At 37.2% G+C, this 18,018-nt stretch overlaps 2 protein-coding genes across 6 annotated transcripts in view; one reads left to right on the plus strand and one right to left on the minus strand.

Moving 5' to 3' along the window:
- dnai3 (dynein axonemal intermediate chain 3) overlaps positions 1-6,697 on the minus strand; it is a 32,552-nt gene extending 25,855 nt beyond the window's left edge. The window contains exons 1-5 of the mRNA XM_041791370.1: positions 6,622-6,697; positions 5,804-5,892; positions 5,662-5,700; positions 2,110-2,294; positions 1,515-1,619 (exon numbers count right to left, since the gene is read on the minus strand). Coding sequence (XP_041647304.1) covers positions 1,515-1,619; positions 2,110-2,294; positions 5,662-5,700; positions 5,804-5,870 — 396 coding nt within the window. The 5' untranslated portion in view covers positions 5,871-5,892; positions 6,622-6,697. The remainder of the gene's footprint in view (positions 1-1,514; positions 1,620-2,109; positions 2,295-5,661; positions 5,701-5,803; positions 5,893-6,621) is intronic.
- Positions 6,698-9,615: 2,918 nt separating this feature from the next.
- Positions 9,616-17,958, plus strand: mcoln3b (mucolipin TRP cation channel 3b). 5 transcript variants are annotated; one of them, XM_041790997.1, is made up of 15 exons: positions 9,616-9,831; positions 9,932-10,001; positions 10,653-10,876; positions 10,964-11,131; positions 12,035-12,188; positions 12,278-12,353; positions 12,437-12,533; positions 12,818-12,917; positions 13,066-13,178; positions 15,220-15,369; positions 15,459-15,560; positions 16,524-16,646; positions 16,774-16,980; positions 17,264-17,394; positions 17,606-17,958. In XM_041790997.1, exons 2-15 carry the CDS (start codon positions 9,941-9,943, stop codon positions 17,643-17,645), a joined length of 1,746 nt encoding a protein of 581 aa, XP_041646931.1. In that variant the 5' UTR covers positions 9,616-9,831; positions 9,932-9,940; the 3' UTR covers positions 17,646-17,958. The 5 variants fall into 5 exon arrangements, with proteins under 5 accessions (XP_041646931.1, XP_041646932.1, XP_041646930.1 ...); XM_041790998.1 differs by lacking the exon at positions 9,932-10,001; XM_041790996.1 differs by lacking the exon at positions 9,616-9,831 and having other exon boundaries at positions 9,849-10,001.
- The last annotated feature ends 60 nt before the right edge of the window (positions 17,959-18,018 follow it).

The raw sequence follows: 18,018 nt of genomic DNA on the forward strand, positions 1-18,018 counted from the left end.
TGCATTTTGGTGTTATTTTATCTTTAACAAAGTATCAGCCATATGCACAATAAAAGTTTTCTTTGGTTTATTGAGTATCTATCATTTAAGAAAACAGAGTTTTGAATGTAGCACTCAGATGATCTCTCACAGTCTTATGGACCTCTGGTCTCTCTAATGTTAGTTATTAAAGACCCTGTAAAGTGAGAATGAATCTGTATTTAGGTTTGTGGTATGACAGGTCACTGTGTTATAAATCCTCAGGCCAAATTTCAGTCAACTAAAACATCTCTAGGTTTATAAAGTTAAGCTTCAAATTTGTGAAAAATGAGGCAGGATAATCTGTTCCAGGATGGTGTGGGCGTGTCTGTTGGATGAGCTGAGGCCACGCCCACTCAGGAGGAATATGATTCTCTCAGATTTAAAAAAAAAATGTTACAATCTGAATGTTGACCTTATGAGCAGAATGCAGCTGCTTGGCTCTGTGCCAGAGAAGACACAAAGTCTGTTTTCTGGCTCAAATCTTTTTTATAATTTCAACTATCCATAGAACACTGTGGCTGATAGATTTGGCAAATTTACCTCACAGTGAACAAAAAAAACAGCATTTAACTGAATGTCAACTCCCAATAAAGGCAGTGACTAACAAGAGAATGTACTGAGATCAATTGCTCTGTGATTTATATTGTAGGGGCAGGGTTATTCCCCACTGTGGACTTGTGACATCATAAGCCCACAAATTAAACCCAGACAGGAAAGAGGTGAAAAACTTTCTAACAGTCTCAATCCAGAATTTAGTTACAGATCTCAGTGTTTTCGCATGTTTACAGCAACCTTCAACATATCTAGTATGTTAAGACAAAAACGTTGGATTTCACTTCACAGGATCTTGAAGAGAAAATATACTAGCTATAAAGCAAAATGGGCGATCAAAATGCACTGACACTATGACACTTGAGGCCATTTCTCTTTGCAGTAAATTCAAATTAGGGCTGTCAAGATTTATCACATTAATTGCGATTAACTATAATCCACAATCAGCACACTTTTTTATTGCAGTTAATCTCATGATCTATTGGCCCTTTCAACACACTTTTAAGCCACTGTAACATCTCCCTGTAGCTACAGTGATGTAGAGTAAGTCTACCACTGCTCCTTAATGTCATTTCAGTTTAAAACTTACAGACAGCGCAGTGGAGGAGTCAAAAGCCATTTTTGCCTTGTGCTAACAAACATTAGCCTTTTTACTGTTCCCTTATTTTCTTGTCAACCCATGACAAGCTACCTTTTCCGTGGCTAAGTTTGTGTGGTAATCATTAATCGCGAATAAAAATCTTAATCTTTTGACAGCCCTATTTCTAATATATCTGTCCTATTTTCAATAGAAGAAGAAAGCAGAAAAATTTCACGGCTGAGTTGTTTATTTTGATCACTAGAAAATGCTAAGGGGGAAAAAATCTGAGTTTTTGAAACCCAAAGTGTACAGAATAATGATAAGACCAGAAGCACAATAACAGAAACAGCTGCCTGCTTACATTGAGGATTCTGCCCTTTGCTTCAGGTGTCAAAACCAAGTAGAAGCTCTGGCCATAGGTGAAATCTCGGTCAAAAACCAGTAAGATCTCATCCTCAGGGTAGTCCTGTCAGAAAGAAGATTTCAGATTCATCACTTTCAATGATTTTCATTGCAAAGATTCTTTAGTATAATTATTGTGGGTACTTTGAATTGATTTGGAAACCACAGACACCTCTATGCATCAGTGATTTGGTTAAGATAGTTAATGATGGTGCAAGATGTGGATTTCAGATATGAAGTTTGATGCTTTGAGGTTCAGAAAGGCAGAAAAAGACAAACGACCACAAATATGTAATCAGAGAACAGATGAGTCAGTATGGATCCCTTAGGGTGCTCTCTGGTCTCATTAAAGTAATGAATTGAATTAGAAGTGGCATGAAAGCAGAAGGTTAAAGTGGTGGTTAGAGTTGTATTAATGTAGATCAGAGACAGAGAGGGAACTAGGTTAACCTGGTTACTCATCTGTTCCCACAGCCCTTAACCTGGGGTCTGTGAATCATCACACTGTCTTGTCGGTGTTGTCTGAGTGTTTGTATGACAATAGATCAGCTCACCAGCACTATCTGCTTCACAGGGCTGAAATCGGACACCGCTGCTCTTGTTTTAATGTCCTGTATGATATCGTCTTTTTGCAGGAGCTTGTAAGGGCTCTCCCCAGTGACATCCTCATCAGCAAGGCAACCGAAGAGCTCCTGGGTGGCTGATGTCAGGACCATGGGGCAGATATCCTCAGGGTGACCTTTGTGATGGAGATCATGATCAATACAGACAGAAAAATGGTGAACAGATTATACTAAATATTTAATTATTGCTGGATTAAGCCTAGCAACTTTTTGAGCAAAGTTTAAGAACAATTGATGCTAAATCACTAAATCACAGGACATTCTTGAAATATAACACAGTTCTTTAGCAAGACAATCATTAGAAGCTTATATGTCAAACTTGAAATTCATTAGTTGAGAAAAATATAAGAAAAATACAATTTCTTATAATATATTTAAATCTGTAAGGGGGGGTAGACACTGTAAAAAGATACCAGTATGAAACAAGACTGACAGCAGTGCAGAATTTCCCTACAAAAAAGTGGAAATATATGAAACTGCTGAAAACAGAGATGCAAACATGATGACAGGGTAAGCAGGGATATCATGACTAAGAGCACTCTCCTCACTTTTCAACTGATGTTCACACAATGCAAGTCACATTGCCTACGGACCTTGACACATATTTTTGGGATCAAACACACAACAATGCCTCTGATCCTCCACCTGCCCCCTCCTACTGGATGGACCAACCCGCAGCATCACAGGATGAAAGCCAATCCTAGTGAAAAGACAAGATACACAATGCTGCAGTATTCCATCTATACTAGCTGATCAATAATGCATGAATTCAAGACATAACCTGCTCAGTTACAGACATCTTTCCTGTATTGGAACTATATAAAACTGCAGAGCTGCAGCATCACCACACCAAAGTTTTTCCTAATAAACAATCTACGCGGTGTCCTTCATATCTGAGGCTATCAGCTCAGTCCAGGGAACACTACAGTAAACAGGGCTCTGCATAATGATAGTTTTCATCCTGCTTGTGGTCTCTCTCTTCAAAGTCTTTCCACAAGGTTGCTGAGGGGACGCTGGAATGCTTAAGTACAGCTTAAGTAACCACTTCCCAGCTGGGTGTGTCAACCTTCCCCACTCACACCACTTAGGCCTCACGCCAAATCATTGTAGTGGAAACTCACACCCATCATTTCACACAGTTATGTGTCAACTATGGCATCTGTATTCATGAGAAATATTTGCTTGAGGGACAAAGAGAGTGTGATGTGCAATGTTCCATGAACCTAAAGAATGTAATTAAACTTTTCTTGTAGGCCATGCTGGAGAGATATTTTAAATTTGTCTGGCCTCTTTCCTGTTTCATAATCCACTTAAGTCTAGCATTTTATAGCCAGTGAATACTGTAGGACATTTATATCATACTACAGTATAAATATAGTTGTCTAGTTTTATTCCTCTTGATGCTAGTGACAAATTTAGACCTGAAAAAAGAATCAGTCAACCAACAGGATTATATATGCCTTTAATATCCTCGAGACTTTAACATAAGAAGAAAGAAAATGTGCATTCTTGTCAGTGGGCCACCATAAAATCCAAACGGTTAGTGATGCAATGTATTGGATTTTATGATATCTGATACGCCAATACATTCATTTTCAGCTGATACTGACATTTAGGGATGCATGACATTGAATTTTTGCCAGTATCTGAGAATGGCCAATATGCCTGTATTTCCTAACTTATTTCATCCAATACTGATACTGACTGGCGACCAGTCCAAGCGGTGTAGATGATGGATTGATGGATGGATGGATGGATGGATGATACTGATATATGCACACCTTTTTTATTGTAAGAAAGCGGCTAAGTGTTTCCTGTCCAAAGACAGGCTGAGTCAAGCAGACTTGGGAAAGGTGCAGAGAATAAGACAGTCTGGTGTTTTTTTTACATTTAGGGCTTAATTCAAAATGTTCAGGGCTACAGTGGGCTTCCTTGAGTGTGTGGCTCCCTAGGCAACCACCTGTACCTGATGGTAGAGTTGTATATTTTGCTGATATCTATCCTAATATCATGCATCATTACTGATATTGATACTGATTAGGGCTCGGCAATTAATTGAAAATGAGATTAAATCGCAATGTGGCCTGCTGCAATTTTCAAATCGCAGAGGGTGCAATAATTCTTTAACCTAAAATTTGTGTCAAAATACCAGTTTAAAACTTTTTCTGCTGCAGAGATGTTATGCATTACATACCATGCAATCATTCAAGTGCCATTTCTTAATGAATAGTCTACAAAAAAATCTTCTTTCTTCATTTTTGTACTTTTTTCTTATCAAATATGAGAATGACAAAAAAATGATCAGTCTCTTCAATACAACAATTCATATCCAATTTATAACATAAGTCAAATTCATCAAAATAAGATTTTTTTTTTTTTTCAGAAGTGTTCAGCCCTTGTTCAATCTAATATTGTGTTGGTTGTCACATAGAATGATTTATTGATTGTGTTTGTTGGAAAAAAAACACAAGATGACAAACTTCAGGAATAATGACATATCAAATCACAACTGCAATATTGGGAGAAAAAAACCCAATTTGATTATTTTTCTTAATAATTAAGCCCTGATGTAGTTCAGACCTACAACTTTAATCCATAAACACTGAAAAAAGTTAAGGGATGAACAAAAAAATAAACTTAAGTTCTTAGAGCACACATTCAAGCTTGAGGAATATGGGTGAACAAAGACAGGGACTTCAGCTGATTAAGGTCTATTGGTCCTGCCTAAAACTTCCATCCATCCAAACTTCCATCCTCCCAGCCCAGAAGACCTCCACAGTAAGGTGCCCAGGAGGTATCCACAATATTATTTGTAAATAGCTGATGTTTACATCACATTTACAACATTAGTTGTTAATATTGGCAGATCTAAGAGATCCAACAAACTTACATTTAGGCTGCTGTGTGCATAACAAGGAAATAGATGACACGAATAAATAAATGTAAAAGACAGAATTACTCGTGATCTTAGGCCTCTTCCTGTTAACTCCCACTGAAAGCAATGATCTAATCTATAGTGGATGCTGGTGACCTGCATTTGACCAAAAGCCTGTTGACAGAAAACCAGAACATGACAATGGGGACTCACAGCTGAGCACAGAGCATGTCCATAGGCTATGCAACTCAACACTCAAGATCTCACTGGAGGAATGCATATCACTCTCCATCTCTTCAAAGACATTTCTGATTATCACTCTCAGTCATGCTTGACGCATCCATACTTCAGTTACTTGTGGTTTTGCTGTCTTACTTTATCCAAGACAAATAGACATCAATCTTACAGAGCCTTTTTTTAAACCATGCCATATAGAATACATGAAGGTAATACATTGAAAATAGACTCTATCAGCAAGCTAAAATTAAACATACACCAAATACAAAGCTTCTTTTAATGGTAAGATTTAAAGTACCAAAATGACCTACTTTACAGTGACATTTACATTGAAGTGAATGGTGGAAAAATGTCAGAAAATGTCCTCTTACCAGGCTTTTCCACATCTTCAGGTGAATCAGTCTTTTTACCTAAGCAGAAAGGTTACTAGTAGGACCTCTCTAAACAAAAAATCTTCCTTAAAAAATATGCATTCATTTTCACATTAAAACCAGAAAGTATCTGGATACTCACCTTTGCCTTTCCCCTTACTGCTTCCACTGCTTTTTGTGCTTTTTGGTGCCTTGACTGCAGGTGGCATTCTTGCTCTCAGGATAACTTCACTAATGAGAAAAGGATAGTTTATATCAGTTAAACAACTTGTGAAGTGGTATTTTCTAAGCAAAGCAACTAATCATGCTGGAAGAGAGAAGTAATATTAGGATCAGATCTTTAGGTTTGCTCAGCTCAGCAAATTGTGGCATGCAAATCCTTATATGTATGCATTCAGTAAAAAACAAAAATTTTCTGACTACCTTACTATGAGTCTACCTATTTATAAGCCATTTTAACCCCATTATGTAAACAAAGTTTTGAATGCAGGGCTTGTTACATTGTATATCTACATGGTGTACTATCCCCACCTTTTCCACTGTAGGTTGTAAGTCTTTCTGCTGTTTATTATGGAAGGGATTAAAATTAAAATTGATGATTAAAAGTAATTAAGATATTTGCATATTTTGTGTCAAATTTTAAAATTCTGGTGGGGTTCTTACTCCAGTAAAAATTATTTTAGGGGTGCTAAGATGAAATTTAGGGGTACCTTTACCCACCCCAAACCAAGGTAGTGCTACTTAGGACTAACAGAAGGCCAGGTTAGAATAGTGCATCTATCAATCTGACTTTCTCATGCATGAGATCAATGGATTCCAGATCTTATCAAAATCTCCCAATTTGTCACAGAGTGTGTGTCTAATCTTCTTCAAGTGGAGAGTATAAGTCAGTAGTGTTATCCAAGCTTTAAAAGTTAGAGTATCTGTTTTGGTGCTCTGGCACTCTTAAAAGGCTCTCACATGGCATATGCTGGTACATCTTATCTTTCCTAGTTACTGTTCATGCAGCAGCAGAGCAGGAGTGCCTCAAATCTTTACAAATGCATGTGGCGACATCTTGTGGGGCCTTGCCAGTTTTGCACCGCCTTGAAAAAAGCAGATATATAACAATAAAACACAACTTGGACAGCGAATGCTGTCACATACTTTCAATCTCCTCTTAATTTTGTAAGTTCCAGGGTTTTAAGTATAATCTCACACTAAAAAGATGGGTGAAAAAATGCAGGATTCAGCTTGTGTAGAAGAAATATCATGATAAAGGCAAAGGAGGAAAATATACAGTGGGGCTGCTATGAATATTACTGCCACATTACTTATAAATGGCAAAAAAAAAGCTTTAGTACAAGTTCAATGCAGTATGTCCTTGTGCTGCAGTTGCATTTTAAAATATTATAACTTTATTGATACAAATGGGCAGGGGTGGAAACTGATTTAAAGTTATTTTACTCTAACTTAAGCATATTTTGGGGGAGTACTGTACTTCGTTACAGTTTAAAAAGCATCAAGAACAGAGTAAAAAATGTAGCACTAACAGCCAAAACAAGGAGGTGCTAGCTATCTGCCAACAATGTCAAACTGGCTGGTTGATTGGTTTTGACAGAACAAGACAGTACTGTAAGAGTGTAACGTCTCATTTCATCCCAAAACAGCTTTTGTATTTTACAACAGCTCCTTGGGTATCAAAAGTGGCTACTCAGTACTTATACTGATTACATTACATTACATTTTTCTCAACAAGTACAAAGTAACTGTACTTTTACTTGAGTGTGATAGCCTTGTACTTCTCCCATCTCAGCTGTAATACAATAAAAACTCTGCTCAGACAGCAAATGCTGTCATGCACTTTCATTCTGTTCTAAATTTCATATGCCAAGATTTAAGCAGGGGTGGAAAAACTACATGACTACTGTACTCAAATAAAAGTAAAGTTATTCTGGTTAAAATTTACTGAAGTAAAAGTACTGGTTTATAAAGTTACTCAAGTAACAGCAAAAAGTATTTAATTTAAAGTTTACCTTAAGTACCAAGTACTGAGTAGCTACTGGGACTGAATGATTTGGGAAAACAATCTAATTATTAAAAGTGAGGGCTGGACAATTTAGAAAAAAAAAAATCTGAATGTGATTGTTTTGACTCATACTGCAGATGCAGTGTGAATTGCTGAATTAAAAGGAATGATGATTTTTAAGTCATTCTGCTTTCTAAATTTATAAATATACAACTAGAAAAGCACTCGGAGAGTGCAGACCTCCACCATTAGCCCTATCTCCCAATATTAAAGAGTCCTTCAAAAATTCCTGGATCCAGACGATGATTTGCATCACTCCCAAAATCTAATCAGTTCTTCCCTATGCCATTTCTGACGTTTCCTGAAAATTTCCTCAAAATCCATCCATAACTTTTTGAGTTATGTTGCTAACAAACAAACTAACAAACAAACTAACTAACTAACAAAACCCTGCCGATCACATAACCTCCTTGGCGGAGGTAAAAATAAGAAAAGTAGGTTTTTGCAACTATTTTAAAATAATGATGCTTCAGTGTTACATGATGTGTACAGCATAACAATTCTGCTGCCAATAAATTGTATGAAACTGTTCTTAACACACATTTCAGGTATATTATTGTTCAGACATACAGAAACACTGCAACCTTTGCGACTCAAAAATTGCAGTAGGACATGCTGAAATTTAAAATTTCAATCAATTTTCCAGCCTTAGTAGCTACTGAGGAATTGTACAGTAAAATATGAACCATCCTTATTAGCAATAAAAACATGACAATATAGATCTCAAACAAATTTTTTCAGGTTAATCCACACCTCTATAAAAAAAGTAAAATACAACAGCTGTGTGGAATCATTCTCTCACTACTGTGTAGCCAACAGAGGTGGAGAAAGTACCAGAATACTGTACTCCTGTAAAAGTACAGGTACTTTAGTTGAAAATTAAATGACTGATTTCTAATGTACTCAAAAAAATACAAAAACCCAAAAAAGCAAGAGTTGCAGTAATTTGAGTAAATGTATTAATGGTTAATTTCCACCTCTGGTTATTGCCAGTAAGCAAAGATCATATTTTAATAGGCAATTTCTTAGTAGCTACTCAGTACCAAGTACTCTAAGTAATGTTTTAATTGAATACTTTTTACTTTTACTTTTACTTGAGTAGATTTATAGATCAGTAGTTTTTCAGTGGTTTTTAACAGGATTATTGCTTCTTTTACTTGAGTATAACAGTGCTTGTACTCTTTCCAACTCAGCTAATGAGTAGGTTTATCAACAAATATCTTAACCTTTACAAGCTAAACAAAGACGTAAAATGGAGCCAATATTCCCTTTTAAATGCAAGCAAAAAGAGTGTAACTGTTACATCAAACTTAACGGTAAAAAAACAGTGGGATTGTTCATACTTGACTAAGGCTATTAACGTTTACTGTAACATAAAAACGTTTGTCATTAACGATGCCATATTTTTATGTGAGGGAATACACTAAAATACATGTATGTATGTACTTAAGCTGTATTTATTTATATATTTATGTTATACACGTATCTGCACTTGAAATTGTGTGCTACAGTTTATGGAGCATGCTAAAGCCAAGTTAGCAAGCTAAGGTAGACAGTAACGGTTAAACAGACTGGCTAAGAGTACTCGGTATAAGGTTTATCATATATGGTTTTATCTACGATGTTACTATTCAGGATAGAGCTCCAAACAAGCCCATATAGATAGGTTAATTAACTTTAAAAACATAATAATACAGGAATAATTGAAGTTTTACCGGTGTAGTTGTAGTAAGGTTGAAATCCCCTTATCAGTGGGTTAGTTTGGTTGCCAGTGGTAACGGTGGACTCAATGCGATTGACGGACAGATCCGAGAGCCAATCAGGCTCGAGTTTGAACATTACGTCACAAGAAAGAGAAAAAAAAAAAAAAAAAACTACCTGAGTCAATGAAAATACAGGTTGACGAACTCTCCCTTAACACCACTCAAACTCCGGAAGTTTTATCGGGAAAGATAACTTTCGAGATATGGCTTTCACACTCAGAGCAGCCTGTTAAGCAAGTAATGGATTTCAATTAGAGCGAGAACTTTATGACTCAACTTGCGGGACGCAGGCAGCAGGTGGATCTAATTAGAAGTTAATTTACCAAGCTCGTGGAGTGGGTAAGTAGCTAACTTGTTTTTCATCAGCTTTCAGTAATGTTCTCAGTTGGCTGTGATGACATGAAAATATTTGTGCTCTTACAAGATTAATGTTTGATAGTTTTCGGCAATGTCTAAAGCTGGTCAGGTGTCAACTCGTGAGCTGCCGTGTATTATTCAGCAAGGCTCAGGTACACCTGACTCCATTTACTTCCTCCTCTAACATTGTCAATTCACCCTTGGCTGTGTGAGTAAAAACAATAGTAGAGCTTCAGGACTGATTCCTCGACTAATTAAGAGGTGCTTTTCTTTCAGTTTCCCTCACTCTTTTCATTAAATGGAACAAAAGGAACAATTTCAAGGCTATGATATTTACCGGAAGTCGTTAAGATTATATAAGATTCAGGGCCGAACACTGCAATGAATCCTTTATTTTAAGTCTTAAATGTTTAGCCTGTTTCAGGTCATTCTTGGGAGATCTGTACTGCATTTTAGAGTTGCAATGTCTTGATGTCTCAAATTCGCTTGTTTCCAGTTGAATTTGCTGTATATTTGCCCATACAGCACCTATGTATAAAGTCCAAAACAACACCAGTCTAAGTTTCCGGAATAGACATGAACAACAAAAGTTTAAATGGCAAGCTTCAACTTGTTTCCCTTGAAATATAAACATTTACAGCAGAAAATAGAAAAATAGGTAAAGTTAACCGAATGCTTTCTTTAGTGGTGCCACACTTTGAATGTCAATTACAAAAATGTAAAATTGTTTTATTTTCTCCCTCCTTATTTTTTGCAATACAATTTTTATTGTATGCATGTGACATATATTGAATTAACTGCAGATATGGAGGATTCCACTGATTTGTATGACTCCTATGAGACAAATGATAGCCCTCCCTGGGCAGACCACCAACATCAGTGTCTGGAGGATCAAAACAAAGTCGAGTGTCTCAGAAGGAAGATCAAATATTACTTCATGAACCCCTGTGAAAAGTATCATGCTCGTGGACGAAAACCATGGAAACTCGCACTCCAGATCATCAAGATTGCCATAATTACCATCCAGGTATTTATGTCAGGCATGGCTGAAACAGGTGTTAATAGCGTTAACGTAGGAAATTGATTTAACATGCTTTTTTCCTCTTCATCTCAGTTAGTGTCTTTTGGATTGAGCAACCAAATGGTTGTCACGTTTAAGGAGGAAAATCTGATGACGTTCAAGCACCTCTTCTTAAAGGATTATGTTGATGGAAGCATGGACACATATGCGGTTTACAGACAGGATGATGTTTATGATTACATCGATTACATAATTGAAAAGGTAACTAAATGCTTTAATTTTCTTTATTTTTTCACAAGAAAAACCAGTGGAGCTTTTGCTTTTGTACATGTAAATCATTGCTGGGATGTGAAACCTCTGCATGCTTATACGATCAAAACTTTTAACAAGTTCCCATAACATGATGCAGCTTGTCATGGGGTTGAACTTTGTTCGTTTCCTTTTGAATGTGTCATTCTGTTTTGTCTGTTTACACTGAATAAATCTCCTTTAGAATGATTTTAATGCTAATCAACCTTTACCAACCAGTTATACCTGTATCCCTGCACTAGTGCTTTTCCTGATGCCGGAGAACAAATGTAAAACATCAATGAAATGAGAATAAAAATAGAATGTATCTGTGAAAATTAAAGACTTTATCAGTTGAAAGTCAGATGTTCCTCTTAGACACTTCCCACTGCAGTCATGTAAAGGTGTACAAAAATAAGTTTGCTAAAACACAAGAACAAACTGGTAGAATGACAATAAATACACTTTTAGGCTATTTTAGCACTAAACCAAAGGATAAACAAGAAATAAACCAGTGTGCAAGTGTTGGCTGAAGCCTTAGTTTCCTACACCCACCCTCAGCGGAAAGGAAAGAGATGGTTGATAGGTTGAAAAATTAAAACAAATGTTTGAAAGCTCAAGGTCAAAGTTATTTTATGCAGACCAAACCATGTAAATATTAACATTCAAATATTATTAGTACTGATGGTAATATCCACTCCTAATACAGTCATTGGTGTTATAAGTCCAGAATATGGTAGATGGGATATGATGAATGGTTGAATTAATAAGACCGAGTTGTGTTGGCACCTTTGTCGGAAAAGTTTTTAACTGATACAACCTTAAGCGTTACTAAATCATGGCTTTATTAAATTGAAATGTTTTTATTTTTTCCAGTATGGACATCTGCACAACATCACAGTTGGCAATCATGAATATGAGAAAAAGGATGCTATGTTCACCCCCATGTCACTGTGCCAGGATTTCTACCAAAATGGTACCATCTACCCAAGCGATGAGACCTTTGAAATAGATGCCCAAGTGGTGACTGGTATGTATGAGTAGAAAGATGGAATATTTTAGACTCTCTGTCCATTATGTGATTTTGCTTTATTGATTTTGTCTTGTTCTAACTTTCAGAGTGCCTTGAAATTTATCCGATGTATAACCCTAAATTGAGGGAGGGATATCCACATTTTGAATTGTATTTTAAAAGGTTTGAACATAAATCTTTGTCGTTCTCTTGACTGCTTATTTTTGTGACATTTTATTCAGTTAATGCATATGCTTTTCTTCCAGGATGATCTCTGTCACAATCACATTTGTTCTTAAGGCCATCAATTTGCAGACCGTGAGACATCGAGAGCTGCCAGACTGCTACGATTTCACTGTTATTGTACGTCACTTGACCTACCTTCTTAGCTCAGTAAACACAAGCAGATCATGACAGACTTTTTTTTTTAAAATTGAAATATGACTGGAAACATGTGATCACTTTATTGCTGTCTGCCCTGATTTCTTGTGAGATTTCACCTGCAAACATGTACATACAATCTCTGCTCTTTATATTGTAAAATATCTCCAGGGCCTTTTAAGAGAATGCCAAGTAGTTAGGATTTGCTTTTTTTGTTGCTGTCCCTTTTAATTGTTTTTTTTTTAACTCGCCTGTCTGGTTAACAGATCACTTTTGACAACCAAGCTCACAGTGGCAGGATAAAGATCAACCTGGAAAATGATGTGGATATCAACGAATGCAGAGACTGGAAAGTTACTGGAGCATGTGAGTTAACTGAGCTGAACTGAGTTTGCACAAAGTAATTTTTCTTGTGTTGTTGAGGCCGCTGTCTTAAGTTAAAAATGTTCCTGCACATAAAATTTGTTTGAAGAGGTCCGTCCTTTTCCAGTGACCTTAATTTCTCTGATTTCAGATGCCAGGAACGTAAACCTGACTGTGTTGTTTGACTGCCTCATCATTATAACGTGTATCACCTCCTTCGCCCTCTGCACACGCTCAGTCATTAAAGGCATTCAGCTGCAGTTTGTAAGTAGGCAAAAAACTGGATAGTACATAGTGCAAAGAATGTTATGTATTAAGGCATGTTATTTTGTTGTTGATTTTGCCTAAAGTTGAGGAAAAAGTGCAGTTGACTGGTACATATCTGGTGCTGTGCTGATAAAGTGAGAACAGTAAGTGCAACCTTTGACATAAACCTAAAATAAATACAGAAGAACTAGAGCTACAACTTGAAATGACTTCAGTCTTCACAAAGTATGGTGTCCCTAAATGGTCATCCAGCCATCCATGTCTTTTTAAGAACTGAATTTATTTATCCCATAATCCCACAGTTACGAAGGAACAAAAAAAAAGATCTAAAAGATCATAAACGATCCTTTATGACAAAAAACAAGCTTTCTCTTGTGATAATATATGGAAGCATATGAGATTCAATTGAGAAAATAAAGATTTTGCTCTGTTTTTCTGAATTACATTATTATGCCATGACTACAAAAAAAAAATTCATTTGGTTTCTGTTTTTTAAGCAATTTTTTCTGAGTTGAAAATTAAAATAAATGTATTTTCTCATGTGAATGCAAAATATGTGATTTATTGACACGTAAGAGCTCAGTCTGAGTCCAGTCATTGGCATGTTTTACTCCGACACTAAAGAGCAGCTAGGTAGCGAACCAAAGTTCAGGCACAGTAAACAAGTAAAATGTGTGCTCCCTCCTTTGCAAATAATAATGTTTATTTGTATAGCACTTATCAAAACCAGTGTTAAAAAGTGCTTCATAAAAACATCACAGTTCAGCAAATCCAGTGTCTGAAATTGCATCAACATACGCAAGCATACGAGTGTGGTCATTGTGCACAGCGACTCTGGTGGTTGGTCTGTCCAACCCCTTGCTTGTTTTAAGTCCATGATGATTCAAAAAGGTTGTGGCTTTAACAGGGCCAGAGAAGTGACTTTAAACACCACAGCTCTGTGCATTCGCTCTGTTAACGCTGGGATAAGTCACCAACAAACACTATTGCCAACAAGTTCTTTTCTGTAAAGTCTGAAGTCATTTGCTTGAGTGCTTTTATTGTGAACGCCTACATCGGGAAATCACACCAGCAGGAGAGAAATGAAACTTAAAACAACAGGTTCACACACAAAAAATAAAACCAGGGAAACTTATGAAATCTTTTTTTCTGTGATCTTATGCCCAGACATGAGGTATCTATGAAAGGCTTGTTTTAGGGGGATAGGTCACTGTAGAAAATGCATATGCACTTACTTGAGTTCACTAACCACGACCAGGCTAGTCGGATGTTCGTTTGAATGGTTTAATATTAACATGATGAAATGGAGGGGTGAGGATGAAGGTCAGGGGGGCAAAGGGAAAAAGATGAAAGTCAAGGGGCAAAGGGAAGAGGATGAAAGTCAAGCAACGAAGGGAAGAGGATGAAGTTCAAGGGTCGAAGGGAAGAGGATGAAGGTCGAGGGTCAGAGGGAAGAGAATGAAGGTCGAGGGATGAGGGAAAGAAAGGTTGAGTTTATGAGAAACCGATGGGATGGATGTAGAGATGATGTGGGCCTGAGCTGGTCCAACCAAGGAATGCTGAAGATTTGGGACTTGTGTTGGTAGTAAAGGTTGATCTTAGTAGGATGATCAACTGGCTTGAGCTGGTGATGGCATAGCTGGAGGGAGTTTGAGAACTTGAAGCCTGGATGGAGGGATGGAACCTCGATGGAACCACAGAGGTAGAGATTCTGGGTGGGGGGGACATCTCCTTGTCGCTCTCAGTAAGAAGCCCCTAGTGGTTCTTGTAATAAGAGAGAAACTTAGAAATAAAGGGGTTTGGGTGGGAGGGATGTGAAAGCAGAGTCAGATCCTAACATTTAAGTTATGCAGTTATGATTCCCATTATCAAGACCTATTCTTTGGGCTGTTAATGTTGTTAACTTTGATTGCCAACATGTAGGCAAAGTGTGCCTTTATATCCTTAATTCCATTGTAAATCTTCCTTATTTAAATTCTTAACAAGCCCTTACAGAGGCCTACTGTAAAATTGCTGTCATTTCTCTCTGTTAAAACAGGAGTACACACTGTACTGCAGGAGGAATTGCGGTAAAGAAGTCCCATTGTCAGATAAAGTGGAGTTTTTGAATGGCTGGTACTTCCTGATCATCATTAGCGACATGTTGACCATCATCGGCTCCATTCTCAAGATCGAGATCCAGACCAAGGTAATGGGAATTAGAATATAACTGGGAATAATCTTCAGTAATTACTATGTCCTTGAGTTTTATTTTTGATCACTGAGCTTTTATTTTAGGTTCTCACCAGTTACGACATCTGCAGTATCTTTCTGGGGATTGGCACCATGTTTGTGTGGATCGGGGTCATTCGCTACATGGGCTACTTCAGGAAGTATAATGTAAGCCAGGTTTCTTCAGTCATTCTCTGGTTTTATGAGTGTGCTGTAAAAATTAAATAGTTTGAGAATGGCATTCTAGCACTTATCATATTTGCTATTTTTACCTCCCTGTGCCAGTTTCAAAAAACTGTGTCAGCAGCTCTTGAGAGGGACTACTGCTAGACTTTATTCTTCCTGCTGTCTAAGGTCGATCTTCAATTGGGACTGTCTGTGTTCAGATACCTGCAAGAAGATATTTTTCACTGCAACAACATTTGGCGCAACAATGAAGCAGTTAAACATTGTGCTTTGACATTTTATGTTTAGGTCTTTATCTGAAGTTTCATTTCCGATGTTTTAAGGTATTTTCACCATTTTACATTACATTTTGTAGTGTTGGGTCATTAGCATTACTCATCTTAGCTCCAGGTTCTTCTCGTTCATAAATCAGCCCTATTCAGGAACTTTCTTTTAAATAAAGGGCTGGCTATGAAAAAATTCGAATGACATTTTTATATTCTATGTCAGAACTATACAGCTGGGAATTGAATTGTGCTAGAAATGCACATTTACATTCAGAGAGAACATGTAGGTTTTTGTTTGATCACAAGCCATTTTTTAGTTAATATCTTTATTTGTTTAGTTTTTTTTTTTTTGTCCATTGTTTTACATCCCTAATGCTAACACTGCTGGATTAAACCCTTCAATAAAAGGCTGATTTCTCTGCTTATAAACACACAAAGTAATGAATCTGCCCAGTAGTACCCAAATTAATCAAATTATAATCAAATAATGGTCCTACAACTGAACTTGCGTTGTTGGTTGCATCAAGTGTTAGACATTTTTCATACTTTCCTTACGTTGATATTTTTCATTTAGTATTATAGGCCAGACACAGGTTTTTCATGGGCTTGTTTTGGCCTACGGGCTTGCTAACTGAGGAGGTCAGACTTGTATCATGCTAAAAATGTTGTCTTTTCTCAGATTCTCATCCTGACACTCAGGGCAGCATTCCCAAATGTGATCCGTTTCATCTGCTGTGCTGCCATTATTTACATCAGTTACTGTTTCTGCGGCTGGATCGTCCTCGGCCCGTATCATGAGAAGGTAAGGGGCATGCTATTCTCTGATTATGTTTGGCCTTCCTTTTTATTTCCCTTTTAATCTGCTATGCACTGGCAGTGTTAATTGTTAATTAAGGACAGATGAAAACAGTGTTTTGGGTTTTTCTCAGTTCCGGACCTTGAACACAGTTTCGGAGTGTCTTTTCTCCCTGATCAACGGAGACGACATGTTCCCCACCTTTAAGAACATGACACACAAGAGCAGCTTGGTGTGGGTTTTTAGCAGAGTCTACCTCTACAGCTTCGTCTCTCTGTTCATCTATATGATTCTCAGCCTCTTTATCACCATCATCACTGACACCTACGACACCATCAAGGTAATGTTTAAGCTTGTTTTGATGGTGCATGTCCCCTACTCCCGCCAACTCTCTTCCCCATGTTTACTCCCTGTGCAGCTCTACCATCTAAATTAAGGGTGAAAAAAGCCCCAAAACTCTGTTTCCCTGTTAAAATGTTGCAAAATACTCGTGTGCTAAATTTTATGCAGTTTTCTAAGTAAATACACTAGCCACACCCAAAGGAAGGGTTTAATTTGTCATTGTTATGATAACATTTACCACACCCTAACTAAACGTTCTCACCTGTCCTTGTTTCATGTAGCAGCAGCAGCAGAGTGGACTCCCGACGTCTGAACTACAGAAATTCTTGTCGGTGTGCCAAGATCTGCCAAACTCGGGGTTGTACAGACTCGATGAGAAGAAAGGCTGCTTCTTAGACTGCTTCATCAACAGGTGGGTCAAATATAGCTCACCTGATGACCATCAACTAGTGGTAATTTTATACTGCCTGGAAGTATAAAGGCACTAATATCCTGGCATCTTGAGCTTTTTATGTGTTCACATCAACCATGCAGGATGCACCTTTGGATAACTTAAAAAGAAAATGCAATAACTAAGAAAATATGACCATAATAATCTTATTTGTGATGATTTCTTATTTCAGGTTCAGGCGGCATGAAGAGAGTCTGACTTCAGAGGCGTAGCAGGTGGCGACTATGACCTCACACTAAATGAGCACTTTATTCCCCTCATAAAATATGGGAGCGTCTTGAAAATCATTTGTCCAAACTTAACCTGATTGATTTTAGTTTCTCATTGCTGAAAAACAGTTAAGACTAGCCTTAATTTGATGCTGAGCTTGAGAGAACTTTTGTAAATACACTCTGTACATATAAACTTAGAGTATATATCAAGATGATAAACACATCTGAAAATTTAATGTTTTTCAAATGTTTCACTTTGCGGGACCCTTGTGTTGTACACTAAAGAAAATGAAGATTAAATAAATGCACTGTACTGTAAAGTCAGGTGTTTTTATTTCTCCTGTCAGGAGAGGGTATCAATAAAAAAATCTAC

Source organism: Cheilinus undulatus, linkage group 7 (assembly GCF_018320785.1).
Source record: "Cheilinus undulatus linkage group 7, ASM1832078v1, whole genome shotgun sequence".
Taxonomy (NCBI): domain Eukaryota; kingdom Metazoa; phylum Chordata; class Actinopteri; order Labriformes; family Labridae; genus Cheilinus; species Cheilinus undulatus.